Genomic DNA, 12,456 nt, shown 5'->3' with positions numbered 1-12,456 from the left:
TTAAGAAGGATATAGACGAGCTGGAACATGTCCAGAAGAGGGCAGTGAAGATGGTGAGGGATCTGGAGACCAAGTCCTATGAGGAAAGGTTTAAGGAGCTGGTATCATTAACCTGGAGAGGAGATGACTGACAGATATGATCACCATCCTCAAGTACTTGAAGGGCTGTCATATACAGGATGGTGCAGAATTGTTTTCTGTTGCCCCAGAAGGTCGGCCCAGAACCAATGGGTTGAAATTAAATCAAAAGAGTTTTCGGCTAAACATTAGGAAGAACTTCCTGCCAGAGTGCTTCCTCAGCGGAACAGGCTTGCTCGGGAGGTGGTGGGCTCTCCTTCCTTGGAGGTTTTTAAACAAAGGCTAGATGGACAACAGCATTGCTGATTCTGTGAACTTACGCAGTACATGAGAAGGTCAGGAAGGGGGTGTGGGGGGTATCTGTGAAGTTCCTGCATTGTGCAGAGGGTTGGACTAGATGATCCTGGAAGTCCCTTCCAACTCTATGATTCTGTGATATGATACAGAAGGGAGAGAAGAGCACTTAAGAGCGCAATCCAGAGGGGGGGGGGCGGAAAGTCTTTTGGGAGCAGATGAGCCGCTACGTGGGCGCAGGAAGGGTTTGTGCTGACGTTCGACCGGCGGCACCACAGCGAAGGGGAGTTCCACAGGCGGCGGGTTGCCTGAGCGCCGCTCCATCTGAGGGCAGCGGCACCTGATGGCTGCGCCTGAGCGTGGGCGGAAGTGAGGCAGAGCGCGGCGTTCAGGCGGAGGAGGAGGAGGTGGAGTTGGGGGCGCGGCCAGGCTTCGGTGGCTTCCTGAGCAGTTTGGCCCATGACACGCCCCCCCGAGAGGCGCAACTTTATGCTTGCGAAAACGGCAGCGTGCCCCATAGGCACTCATTGAAACCAAAAACAAAGGTCGCCTCCGCCACTGCGGAAGCTCGGAAACCCCTTAGGGAGTGGCGTGATTGCCTCGCCAATCCTCTCGCGCCTTGGACTGACGAGCCCCCTCCCCAGCACCCAATCGCAGTCTCCCCCCTCCTAGAAATACTTTCGCTCTGGCCTCACACAACACAGTTGTTAGGGAGAGGAGCGCGTGGCGGAAGTTCTGCCGGTGAGCTCCCAGCCGTACGGACTTAAGAGTGAGGGACAGGCAGGCACGTTGGTTGCTTTGACAGTATCTGTGACTTGCGAGGGGGAGAGGGAGGTCTCTCCCCTGGGGCTAACTGCTCTTGTTTCCAGGTCTCCACAGGTTCTGGGCTCCCGGAGGCTCTGCATGCGAGGACTGTCGCCCATGGCTGGGTAAGTTCCACTGTCCCCTTCCCGCCTCCCCCTCCCCTCGCTCTCAACCGCTCGGTGTTCGAGCGTCTCTGGCACTTGAACCAGGCAGTGGGCTCCAGCAGAGGGTATCAACTGACCTCACTCCCCTGTGCTGCCACCTGCTCCCTTCCCTTGGTCTGCCCTCTGCTGCGTTCCCAACCCCTGGCAGGGCACAGGGCGTATGTGCGTGACAGCTGCCCCCTTGCGGGGTGGTGGGTCAGAGACTGTCCCTTTAAGAGAGTGCCCAGCTGAAACGCAGCCTGCTCTTCCAGCCGCCGCCCCTGCAGGTGCTCTTGATCCCTATCTCCGTTTTGCAGGTGGGACTTCAACACAGAGGCTTCTGCATGTGCCGTTCCACCGCACCCCCACTCCCTCAGCTGCTTCTGCCCCCCGCTTGGAGCGGAGCCCCGCCCACGGCGAGACTGCCCTGCGTGCACTAGGGAAACTGCTGCACTCTGTTCCAGAAAAATAAAGTCTGAGTTGTGCCCTCTGTTGTTTCTCCTGTTTGGCATATGCTGCACGTTCCTGAGGCAACCCTCCCCCCCTCTGTCAGTGGCCTCTCCAAGGGAGTGCCTGGGAGGGTGGGCAGACTTGGTTCTTGAGGGCGGGGAATGGGCTATGAGCTGCCACACTGCCCCCCGCATGGCTGGACAGGGGAGGGGGGGTGGAATGTGTGTCTGGGAGCGGCCAGACCAAGTCCAAAAGACACCACTACCGCCACCCGGAGCCCCCCCTCGGTGTTGCCTGCTGCCGCCCCACAGCCTGCCCGGGCTGACGACCTACCCAACTGCACAGGGCTGCTGTGTGCTGGGCACTTAGGGTGGGTGTTGCTGAAGTGGATGCATGCCCAGCGGCTCACACTCCAAGTTCTGCGGCCCCTAGGGGAGGTGTTCCTTGCACATAGCGGGGGGCGGCAGCAGGCAACACCGAGGGGGGGCTCCGGGTGGCGGTGGTGGTGTCTTTTGGACTTGGTCTGGCCGCTCCCAGACACACATTCCAGCCGCTCTCTAGGACAGGGAACTCCTGCACTTGGCACTTCCTGCTTGTCTGCTTATGCCCCTGGCCGCCAGCCTGCCATTGGCAGAGTCTTTGACAGCGAAAGGGAGTGGGGGGATTGATGACCTCTCAGATCCGGGCTTTCCGCCCCCTCGCCCGGTCACATGCAACGGGCTGGCCAATTCCGTGATCCTGCACAAACCTGCGCCTCCCCCACCCCCGCCTCGGCAGCGGGCCAATGGCATGCGCCTGGGCGGAATCACCATGGCGACGGGTTCTCTCTCGCTCATCAGGCCCCTCTTCCCTCTTCCAGCGTGGCGTACTGTCTCCCCTTTGGAAGCCAACAAGCGGCGCCTTAGATGCGCCCATGCCCGAGCAGCCGCCCGCCATGTATGTCTGGATTGGGCTGTAAGCCTCACGGCATTTTGAAAGGACTTTTCCATGGCAGCCATAAGAATGCCATCATGTCTAGTTCAGCTCTAAGAATGTGGCAGGAAGCATCTCTAATTCATGCACCAGAGCACAGCACCGAGGGAGGGTTATACTTTGAAGAGAGGTTAGGAGGGAAGAAAGCAAGTGGAAAAGCAATTTATAACTTATTACCGATGGTAATTCTGAAGCGCACAGTTGTCAACTACAATAGAAGTTTTTCTCCCCCCGCCCCATTTCAGAAATACTATTACAGGGACAAGAAATACCAATAGCCATCCCTTCAGTGCCCCCTACAGGGCAACCTGTACAATTAAACTGGAATCCCAATTCCATGAACGGAGGACTCTGAAATTGAATACATCTAGATCAATATGAACTGGCTAACTAAAGAGCCACTGACGTGCATCAAATCACTATGTCAAAACGGCAAGCCGACTCACCGGTTAAATTCTGCTGAATTCAGTGGGATCTACGTCTGGGCAAACACACACAGGATTCTGTTCTCTCTCCGGTGGTGTTTTAACTCGAAGACTGTGTGAAGTGAGTACAACAGTCCACAGTTCCGTCACATCATACACCATGGCAATGGACGAACGCAGAGGGTTCAAACCAGATCAGTTGATACCAAGTCAGGATTTCCAGTTAGGGTTCACTGCTGGTTTGTTAAATCACTGTTTGCATTAACCATGGAAAAAGCTAACAAAATTTATTTCAGCATGAGGTTTTGTGAGTCAGACCTCGGATGCACAGACAAGGACACTGCGGTTTGTCGGGATGTCAATTTACAAGCCAGTTCACTGAAGGGCACTGGTTTTTCACAAAAAGAAAACAAGATAGCAACGAGTTCTCTCCTTCCGCTCTCTACAGTGGTATGATTTAGGTTGCTTCCACATTGAGGTTTTGCTCCAGGTTAACATCTGAACGGGAGCAGGCATGTTTGGAGTATCCACACCACACTGTAGCTTCATCATAAGAACATAAGAAAACATAAGAGAAGCCATGTATATCCCGCCCTCCACTCCGAAGCGTCTCAGAGTGGCTCACAATCTCCTTTACCTTCCTCCCCCACAACAGACACCCTGTGAGGTGGGTGGGGCTGGAGAGGGCTCTCACAGCAGCTGCCCTTTCAAGGACAACCTCTGCCAGAGCTATGGCTGACCCAAGGCCATGCTAGCAGCTGCAAGTGGAGGAGTGGGGAATCAAACCCGGTTCTCCCAGATAAGAGTCCGCACACTTAACCACTACACCAGACTGGCTCTCATATTGTTGTCCACTGTTTACTATCATATTGTAATCCACTGCTTGTTTTGTTTAGTTTAGTTTATTTATATCCTGTCTTCCCTGCCGAAGCTGGCTCAGAGTACTCCCTTCATGGAACTGAGATTCCAGTTTAAATGTACAGATTGCCCTGTAGGGGGCACCAAAGGAACAACTATTGGTATTTATTCTCCCAAAAATAGTATTTCTGGAATGGGGAGAGGGGAGAAAAACTTCTATTGTAGTTGACAAGTGTGTGCTTCAGAATTACCAACGGTGTCTTATCAAAAGTCTGTCCTGTCAAAAATCTGTACTGCAAAAAGAAAACGGATTTCAGGTAGGATTTCCCCTTTTTAAGTACGCCTCCCCTTCACCCCCTCCAAAAAAGAATAAAAACTATGCAAATTAAGTGTTTCACCAAATAGCTGTGTGTTCTTAACAGCTAGGAGGGATGAAGAGACCAGCAGCAGATGTTACTTTGACTTCTTACTTTTAAGTGATGCTTGTGTTCACATAGTCAGGAAAATTGTATGGGCAGATATTTGAGCTGCTACTGTGAGAGCCCTTCATATGAGAAGGTTTGAAGAATATGTAAAGATGATAGATGACTTTTCCCCCCTGTAGGTTCACATTTAAATCTTAATCCCATATGTGCTAATTTAACTTCCAAGTTCTACAAAAACTATTAGGACACTTTCAGAAGATCTCTAAGTTTCTGCCCATGAATGGGAAGGCTTATGCCAATTAAGGTTCTACAGTGTGATGAATCAGTGGGAACACATTAAAACCACCACCGGGACTTGTGCTGGAAGAGATCATAAGAACAGAAGAGTGTAAGAAAAGTCCTGCCGGATCAGACAAATAGTCCATCTAGTCCAGCATCCTGCCTCACACAGTGGCCAACCAGTTCCTCTGGAGGGTCAACAGCAGGGCATAGAGGCTGAGCCCTTCATAAGAACATCAGAAGAGCCCTGCTGGATCAGACCAGTGGTCCATCTAGTCCAGCATCCTGTCTCACACAGTGGCCAACCAGTTCCTCTGGAGGGCCAATGGCAGGACATAGAGACCTAGGCCTTCATAAGAACAAGAGAAGAGCCCTGCTGAATCAGACCAGTGGTCCATCTAGTCCAACATCCTGTCTCACACAGTGGCCAACCAGTTCCTCTGGAGGGCCAATGGCAGGGCCTTCATAAGAACATCAGAAGAGCCCTGCTGGATCAGACCAGTGGTCCATCTAGTCCAACATCCTGTCTCACACAGTGGCCAACCAGTTCCTCTGGAGGGCCAATGGCAGGGCTTTCATAAGAACATCAGAAGAGCCCTGCTGGATCAGACCAGTGGTCCATCTAGCCCAGCATCCTGTCTCACACAGTGGCCAACCAGTTCCTCTGGAGGGCCAATGGCAGGACATAGAGACCTAGGCCTTCATAAGAACAAGAGAAGAGCCCTGCTGGATCAGACCAGTGGTCCATCTAGTCCAACATCCTGTCTCACACAGTGGCCAACCAGTTCCTCTGGAGGGCCAATGGCAGGGCCTTCATAAGAACATCAGCAGAGACCTGCTGGATCAGACCAGTGGTCCATCTAGTCCAGCATCCTGTCTCACACAGTGGCCAACCAGTTCCTCTGGAGGGCCAGTGGCAGGGCCTTCATAAGAACATCAGAAGAGCCCTGCTGGATCAGACCAGTGGTCCATCTAGTCCAGCATCCTGTCTCACACAGTGGCCAACCAGTTCCTCTGGAGGGCCAACAACAGGGCATAGAGGTTGAGGCCTTCCCCTGATGTTGCCTCCTGGCTCTGGGAGTCAGAGGATTACTGCCTCTGAATGTGGAGGTTCCCTTCAATCACTATGGCTAAGGATGAGGGGACTAATACAATCTGCCAGAGCATCATTTGCTCCCAGTGACTCAGCATTGTCAGGATGTAGCCCGCTACAGACTCTTCAGTCAGCACAGAATGAACTGTTATCAAGGGCCGCCCTGGACAAATCACACTGTAGCAGTCTGGTCTGAAGCTCACAAGAGGGTCAACAACTGAAGGAGCACATTTAGCCTTATTTTTTAAAAAACAGACGTCATTCAAATGGGATTAGATGTAAGAACTCTCTTCCTCCCCCCGAATTTTCATCTCCGGCACTACTTACATGCTTCATATTTTCTGCTAAAAATACTATATAAACGCTGCAGAAACCCAGTTGTGTAATCACCAGGAAGAAGTCAACGATGCACCTAAGAGGAAAAGAAAACCAACTGAAGGTTAAGAGATACATGCTTTGCAGAGAGGCAGCTGGCACTGAGATCAAATCAAACACACTGAAGTCGTCTTGAAGCTATTCAATGAAGCTATTCCTGCAAGGCCATGGAGTGGGCTCTGTGAGCATTTCTATGTTAAGAAGGCCCTATTCAGAAATCCAAGTAGAAACCCAAGGCTGCACACTCTGAAAAGCTCGAGATGCTTCAGTGAAGAGGAGTGCAAGGAGATCACTTCGACAACAGTCGGAATAAAAAGAAACAAAGGCTTTCAAAAGAGTATTGAATTCTGACCTGGCATGGCCTGTTCTCATTGGATCTTGGGAGCTAAGCAGGGTCAGCCCTGGGTAGTAGTAGTAGAAGATGGTATCGGATTTATATCCTGCCCTTTACTCTGAATCTCAGAGCAGCTTACAATCTCCTTTTCCTTCCTCCCCCACAGCAGACACCCTGTGAGGTGGGTGGGGCTGAGAGAGCTTTCACAGAAGCTGCCCTTTCAAGGAAAGCTCTGCAAGAGCTATGGCTGACCCAAGGCCATTCCAGCAGGTGCAAGTGGAGGAGTGGGGAATCAAACCCACTTCTCCCAGATAAGAGTCCGCACACTTAGCCACTACATCAAACTGATTCTCTTCTAGTACTTGGATGGGAAACCCCCATGTCAGTCCAGAGTTGCTGCACAGAGGCAAATGGAAGTGCTGGTGGTGGTTACAAGGTTAGACAACTTTGAGAGAGGACTAGATAAACATATGGAGCAGAGATCCATAAGTGGTTATTAGCCACAAGGTACAGACTGAACACAATGTCTGGGCAGTGATGCTCTGTGTTCTAATTTGGGGGGAACAGTGGGAAGGCTTCTGGAGTTCTAGCCCTGCTGGTGGACCTCCTGATGGGACCTGGGTTTTTGGCCATTGTGTGGCACAGAGTGGTGAACTGGATGGGCCAATGGCCTGATCCAACACGGCTTCTCTTATTTTCTTTAACCTCCTCTGAACATTTTTTGCCTTGAAAACCCTACTAGGTCAGCTATGTCAGCTAAAACCCTAAGTCAGCTATAACTTGATGTCACTTTTCTCCACCACCACTGAATTCTTTGGGGGCAAGAGTGATGTTCCCTTCATGGTCATACACTCCTCACACAGAAGAATATTTCAGACAGATATCTGTCAGCCAGAAGAAAAGAGCGACCAATGCAGTTTCTAAGTTCACACATCAAAGGATGAGCTCCGAAGCATGCAGAAGACACAACACTTTAAGCATTCCCCCCCTCAAAAAAGCACATGCATATCACCATAAGCAATGTACATCCTTAAGGGGACAGCAACTGCATCACCAGGCACCTTGTGGTAACTCAGTATTTGGGGCTGGATCCCAGAGATTTCCATGCACAGAGAGTCTTTGCAGTGATCTCCAGACTACCAAGCTGTTTCCCCTGGAAGAAACAACACCTTGGAAGAGTAGACTGTATAGCATGCCATAGAGCCTGAGAGCAAAGGAAGTCCTAAAGTGACATCCCATCCCTTCTGAGCTCCTTCCTGTCCCTAAACTCCACCCTCCCCAGCCACTGCCCTCCTGTATCTCCAGGAATTTTCAAAGTCAGAGTTGGCAACCCTACACTAGTGAGCAACAGTAATGCTAATCAGGAGATGGTGGGATGGTATGAGGGTCTTCCAGTTAACTGCCATACTAAGGCTTTTACTGCTCATGAAGATATGCATTACAGTAGTCAACACACAGGCACACCTTCGAAGTACGTATTTCAGCCTTCGAAGTAGGTATTTCAGTATTGCTGCAACCAGGGGTGGAATTCTAGCAGGAGCTCCTTTGCATATTAGGCCACACACCCCTGATGTAGCCAATCCTCCAGGAGCTTACAAGGTTCATTTTTGTAAGCTCCAGGATTGGCTACATCAGGGGTGTGTGGTCTAATATGCAAAGGAGCGCCTGCTAGAATTCCACCCCTAGCTGCAACATACAACTTCACCACTTTTTTAAATTATTCAATGTGCATCTAACTCTTTTTTTTTTTCCCATATAAGGCCACACAAATGCATACAAGCGAGCTCTCTGTGACTATGGATCGCTGAACTGGGAAGGCATGCAAATGCTGAAAGCCTTGCAAAGCGTGTTGAAGAAGATCCATTTTTAAAAAAATAGGAGTTGACCAGCTGGGATTTCTCTCTTCAGAGCTTCTGCCACACTGTTTTCTTTCAAAGGAGGAGAACTGTTACCATGCGAACGAGCAACACCCTCATCCCATTTCAAGACAGGCTCCACAGACCCGCAACAATACAAACTTCGCCTTGGAGTTCATAAACTCGGGATGCAGATTCTGCCCAGCATCCAGCACAGGTGATGTAAAGGTTTGTGGGAGTGGTGGTAGAAGTTGCAGATGACTTATGGCGATGCTGCAGGGTTTTAGAGGCAAGAGACAAACAGAGGCAGTTTGCCATTGCCTGTCTTCGCATAGGAATCCTGGACTTCCTTAACGGTCTTGCATCCGAATACTAGAAAAATCCAACCCTGTGTAGCTTTCAAGAGCCAATGAGATCAGTCTAGCATGGACCACCCAAGTCAGGGCAGTGCCTCTGGTAGAATCACAGGGTTGGAAGGGATCCCCAGGGTCATCTAGTCCAACCCCCTGCACAATGCCAGAAACTCACAAATACCTCCCCCTAAATTCCCAGGATTAGCACTGGTATATTTACAGTGTAATCCTAAAGAGAGTTACTCCAGTCTAAGCCTATTCATTTCAATGGGCTTAGAATCGTCACAGTCAGGCCTTGAATTCAGCAGGAGCTCACAGGAGTGCAGGGGAGGGGGAACTCACAGGAGTGCAGGGGAGGAGTGCAGGAGGAGGGGGAATCCCCTTTCTGAGGGTTCCCCCTCCTCCTCCCCACCTACCTACCTTGTCCATTGAATAGTAGGTCCAGCTGCATAACAATCCCTGGATGAGCTCCATCACCTATTTTTCTACAAAACGACCCCTGGGTCACAGTTAATAAATAGCTTTGGAACTGGGAGCACGGGGACAGCAGGTACTGTCACCAAGAATGCAATCCTAAGCAGAGCTACGCCTTCCAAAGAACATTGACCACAGCAGACTTAGATGGTATAAATCTGTTCAGGATTGCACCGTTAGATACGCAGCCTGTGTACTGAAGGGCAGCCGGTTTCACTACCATCCAAATGGGACTTATTCCAGAGAGGAAACCCCAGACGTTGTGACCTCCTCTGTACTCGTTACTGGGCAGATGCCGCAATATGAATTTTATGCACCAAAATAAGAAGTCTGCATTGGATTTGGCCCCGATTGTGCAAACTTGCAGGTTTTTCTCCTTCCTGGCACATTTGGCAGCGTTACACTCATGTGCTTTCTTTTAAACCAGCAATGCATCATGTCGATTCTCTAAACTACAGGCAATGCTGAAGAGGTGCTTACCTGCCCCAAGCGGCTCTCTTCTGGAATGTGTCAAAGGGACCCACTTCCATTGCATAGCTCACCGTGTCACTGTACCCTAAGGAGGTCTTTTTCAACCTAAAAGCGGGGTGGGTGGACAAAAGAAAGGAAGTGGGAAAGAGTAATCATTTCCTCATTGAGAGTTATTGACCAACATCAAGGGGGACTGCACCTTGTTTACAAAAACTCGCTCACAATCAGCAAGCGTCAATGCTTTTCAAATTAAGCAACTCCAACGGGACCATATCCATTGGGAGGAAGCAAGCCGAACACAAGTCACGGTCATTCTTTAAGAGCGGATAAAAGCCTCTACCTGAGAAAAGGTAAAGCTCCAGGAGGAGAAACAGACAAGAACCCAGTCACAAGCTCGCAAGTATGTATCCAGGATGAGAGGGGATGCAAGGGAAACTCTCACTAATGCCCCTGTATAAACTGATGGTCTCATTTGAAGTACTGTGTACAATTCTGGTCACCGCACCTCAAAAAAGATATTATAGTATTGGGAAAAGTGCAGAAAAGGGCAACTAGGATTTTTAAAAGGGTTGGAACACTTTCCCTATGGTTAAAACGCTCAGGCTCTTTAGCTTGGAGAAACGTCGACTGAGGGGTGACATGAGTGCGGTTTACAAGATCTTGCCTGGGATAGAGAAGGTAGAGAAAGAGGCACTTTTCTCCCTTTCTCACAATACGAGAACGAGTGCACACTCCATGAAATTGCTGACCAGTCGGGTTAGAATGTATAAAAGGAAGTCCTTCTTCACCCAAAGGGTGATTAACACATGGAATTCACTGCCACAGGAGGTGGTGGGAGCTACAAGCATAGTCAGCTTCAAGAGGGGATTGGATAAACATATGGAGCGGAGGTCCATCAGTGGCTATTAGCCACAGCGTATTGTTGGAACTCTCTGTCCGGGGCAGTGATGGTCTGTATTCTTGGTGCTTGGGAGGGGCAACAGTGGGAGGGTTTCTAGTGTTCTGCTCCACTGATGGACCTCCTGATGGTGCTTGGGTTTTTTGGGCCACTGTGTGACACCGTGTTGGACTGGATGGGCCACTGGCCTGATCCAACATGGCTTGTCTTATGTTCTTATGAACTCTGGAAGAAAATGAGTTTGGTTCCTTGCTGCTGCTTACCTCTGACATAGGTTATGGCTGCACCGAACCAGAATATGCATGCAGTGAACAGACACGAATCCAATGAACACAAGGCTGATTGGTCCAAGCTGTATGGGGAAGGCATTAAAAAAGCCATGCAAAATTAGTACCTGAAAACCTTATGAAGAGTACTCTGCTTATATTGCACATGAAATGCAATAGCAATGGAGGGAGGGAGGGAGGGAGGGAGGGAGGGAGGGAATTTCGTACTGGGCAGGGATTCCCACTTTGGAAAAGCAGAGCATATAAGTTTCTAGCTCTTATGGTGCTGGCGATATGCTCGGAAATAAGCAGAAACCCAGTTTTGTTCCCTCAAGATAAGCAACCAGCAGATGCCGAAAGGGGAAAGAAGGTCAGCAAGCAACCCTCAGAGTATGTCTCTGCGAGGAGCCATTTTCAAAACATTTTATTTATTCGATTCCTATCCCGCCCTTCCCACAAGTGGGCTGCAGATGGGTGACATCATAGAAATATCTAACAATAAATCAAACCAAGGCCTAAAAACATCATTTCTTAAAACCACAACGACGACAAGATGGCATCCAAAAACTGCCATATCTTGGCTCTGCTCATTTTGAAAGATACGAGGTCTGATTAATGGGTTCCCGAGCTGTTTAGGTCCCTGCCAGTATCAGTCCAGCGGTCAGTCTGGCAGGTCATTTCAGCAGGAGGGGCCAGAATGATGGGGAGATGTCCACTGTGAAGAAGAGCAGCTCTGTGCCCATGTCTCGCTTTCCTCCCCGCCACACTTCAAGGGAGAAGGTGGCAACTGGCACGCTTTTTGAACCTTGACAAGAACCATGCAACTTAGGCCCAGAATTCTCCAATGCCATGGGAAAGTGAGTTTACCTCCAAGGGGACTAGCAGCGTGTAGCCATCCATGGCAAGATCTGAAGCAATAGCCCAAGCTGCCTTACACAGCGTCAGAACATCCATCTACCTCTCTCAGCATCATCTACTCCCACCAGGGAACTCTTCCCCCAGGGTCTCAGGCAGAGATCAGCATCAGAGGAGAGCCAGTTTAGCGTAGTGGTTAAGTGTGCGGACTCTTCTCTGGGAGAACCGGGTTTGATTCCACACTCCTCCACTTGCAGCTGCTGGAATGGCCTTTGGTCACCCATAGCTCTCAGAGTTGTCCTTGAAAGGGCAGCTTCTGAGAGAGCTCTCTCAGCCCCATCCACCTCACAAGGTGTATGTTGGGGGGGGGGGGGGAGGTAAAGCTAAGTTTTGTTTAGTTAATTAAATTTATACCCCGCCCTCCCTGCCGAGGCAGGCTCAGGGCGGCTTACAACATTGGTCATAATAGCAATAAAAGATTAACACGCTGGTACCTCATAATAATAAAATCAGTCAATTAATAAAACAATTTAAACAGTTGGTGGTAATAACATGGTATTATTCAGTTACCCTGGCGTCAGTATTTCCTGGATTCCTCCTGCTGTTATAGGTCTCAAGGGTCAGCTGAAAGCAAGCTGGAAGAGTATGGTCTTACAGGCCTTGCGGAACTGAGTGAGGTCCCGCAAGGCCCTAACCTCTTCCGGCAGCTGGTTCCACAAGTAGGGGGCTACTACTGAGAAGGCACGATCCCTA

General features: G+C 50.0%; 1 protein-coding gene across 1 annotated transcript in view; it reads right to left on the bottom strand.

The window, feature by feature from the left end:
• SLC36A4 (solute carrier family 36 member 4) overlaps window positions 1-12,456 on the bottom strand; it is a 104,508-nt gene that overhangs the window by 80,471 nt on the left and 11,581 nt on the right. Inside the window, exons 4-6 of the mRNA XM_060234947.1 lie at window positions 10,846-10,934; window positions 9,694-9,789; window positions 6,149-6,233 (exon numbers count right to left, since the gene is read on the bottom strand). Of these exons, the coding sequence (XP_060090930.1) occupies window positions 6,149-6,233; window positions 9,694-9,789; window positions 10,846-10,934 (270 nt within the window). The remainder of the gene's footprint in view (window positions 1-6,148; window positions 6,234-9,693; window positions 9,790-10,845; window positions 10,935-12,456) is intronic.

This window comes from Heteronotia binoei, chromosome 3, assembly GCF_032191835.1.
Source record: "Heteronotia binoei isolate CCM8104 ecotype False Entrance Well chromosome 3, APGP_CSIRO_Hbin_v1, whole genome shotgun sequence".
NCBI classification, from domain to species: Eukaryota; Metazoa; Chordata; class Lepidosauria; order Squamata; family Gekkonidae; genus Heteronotia; species Heteronotia binoei.
The sequence above is the reverse complement of the archived record's forward strand: the minus strand, read 5'-3'. Positions and strand labels throughout refer to the sequence as shown.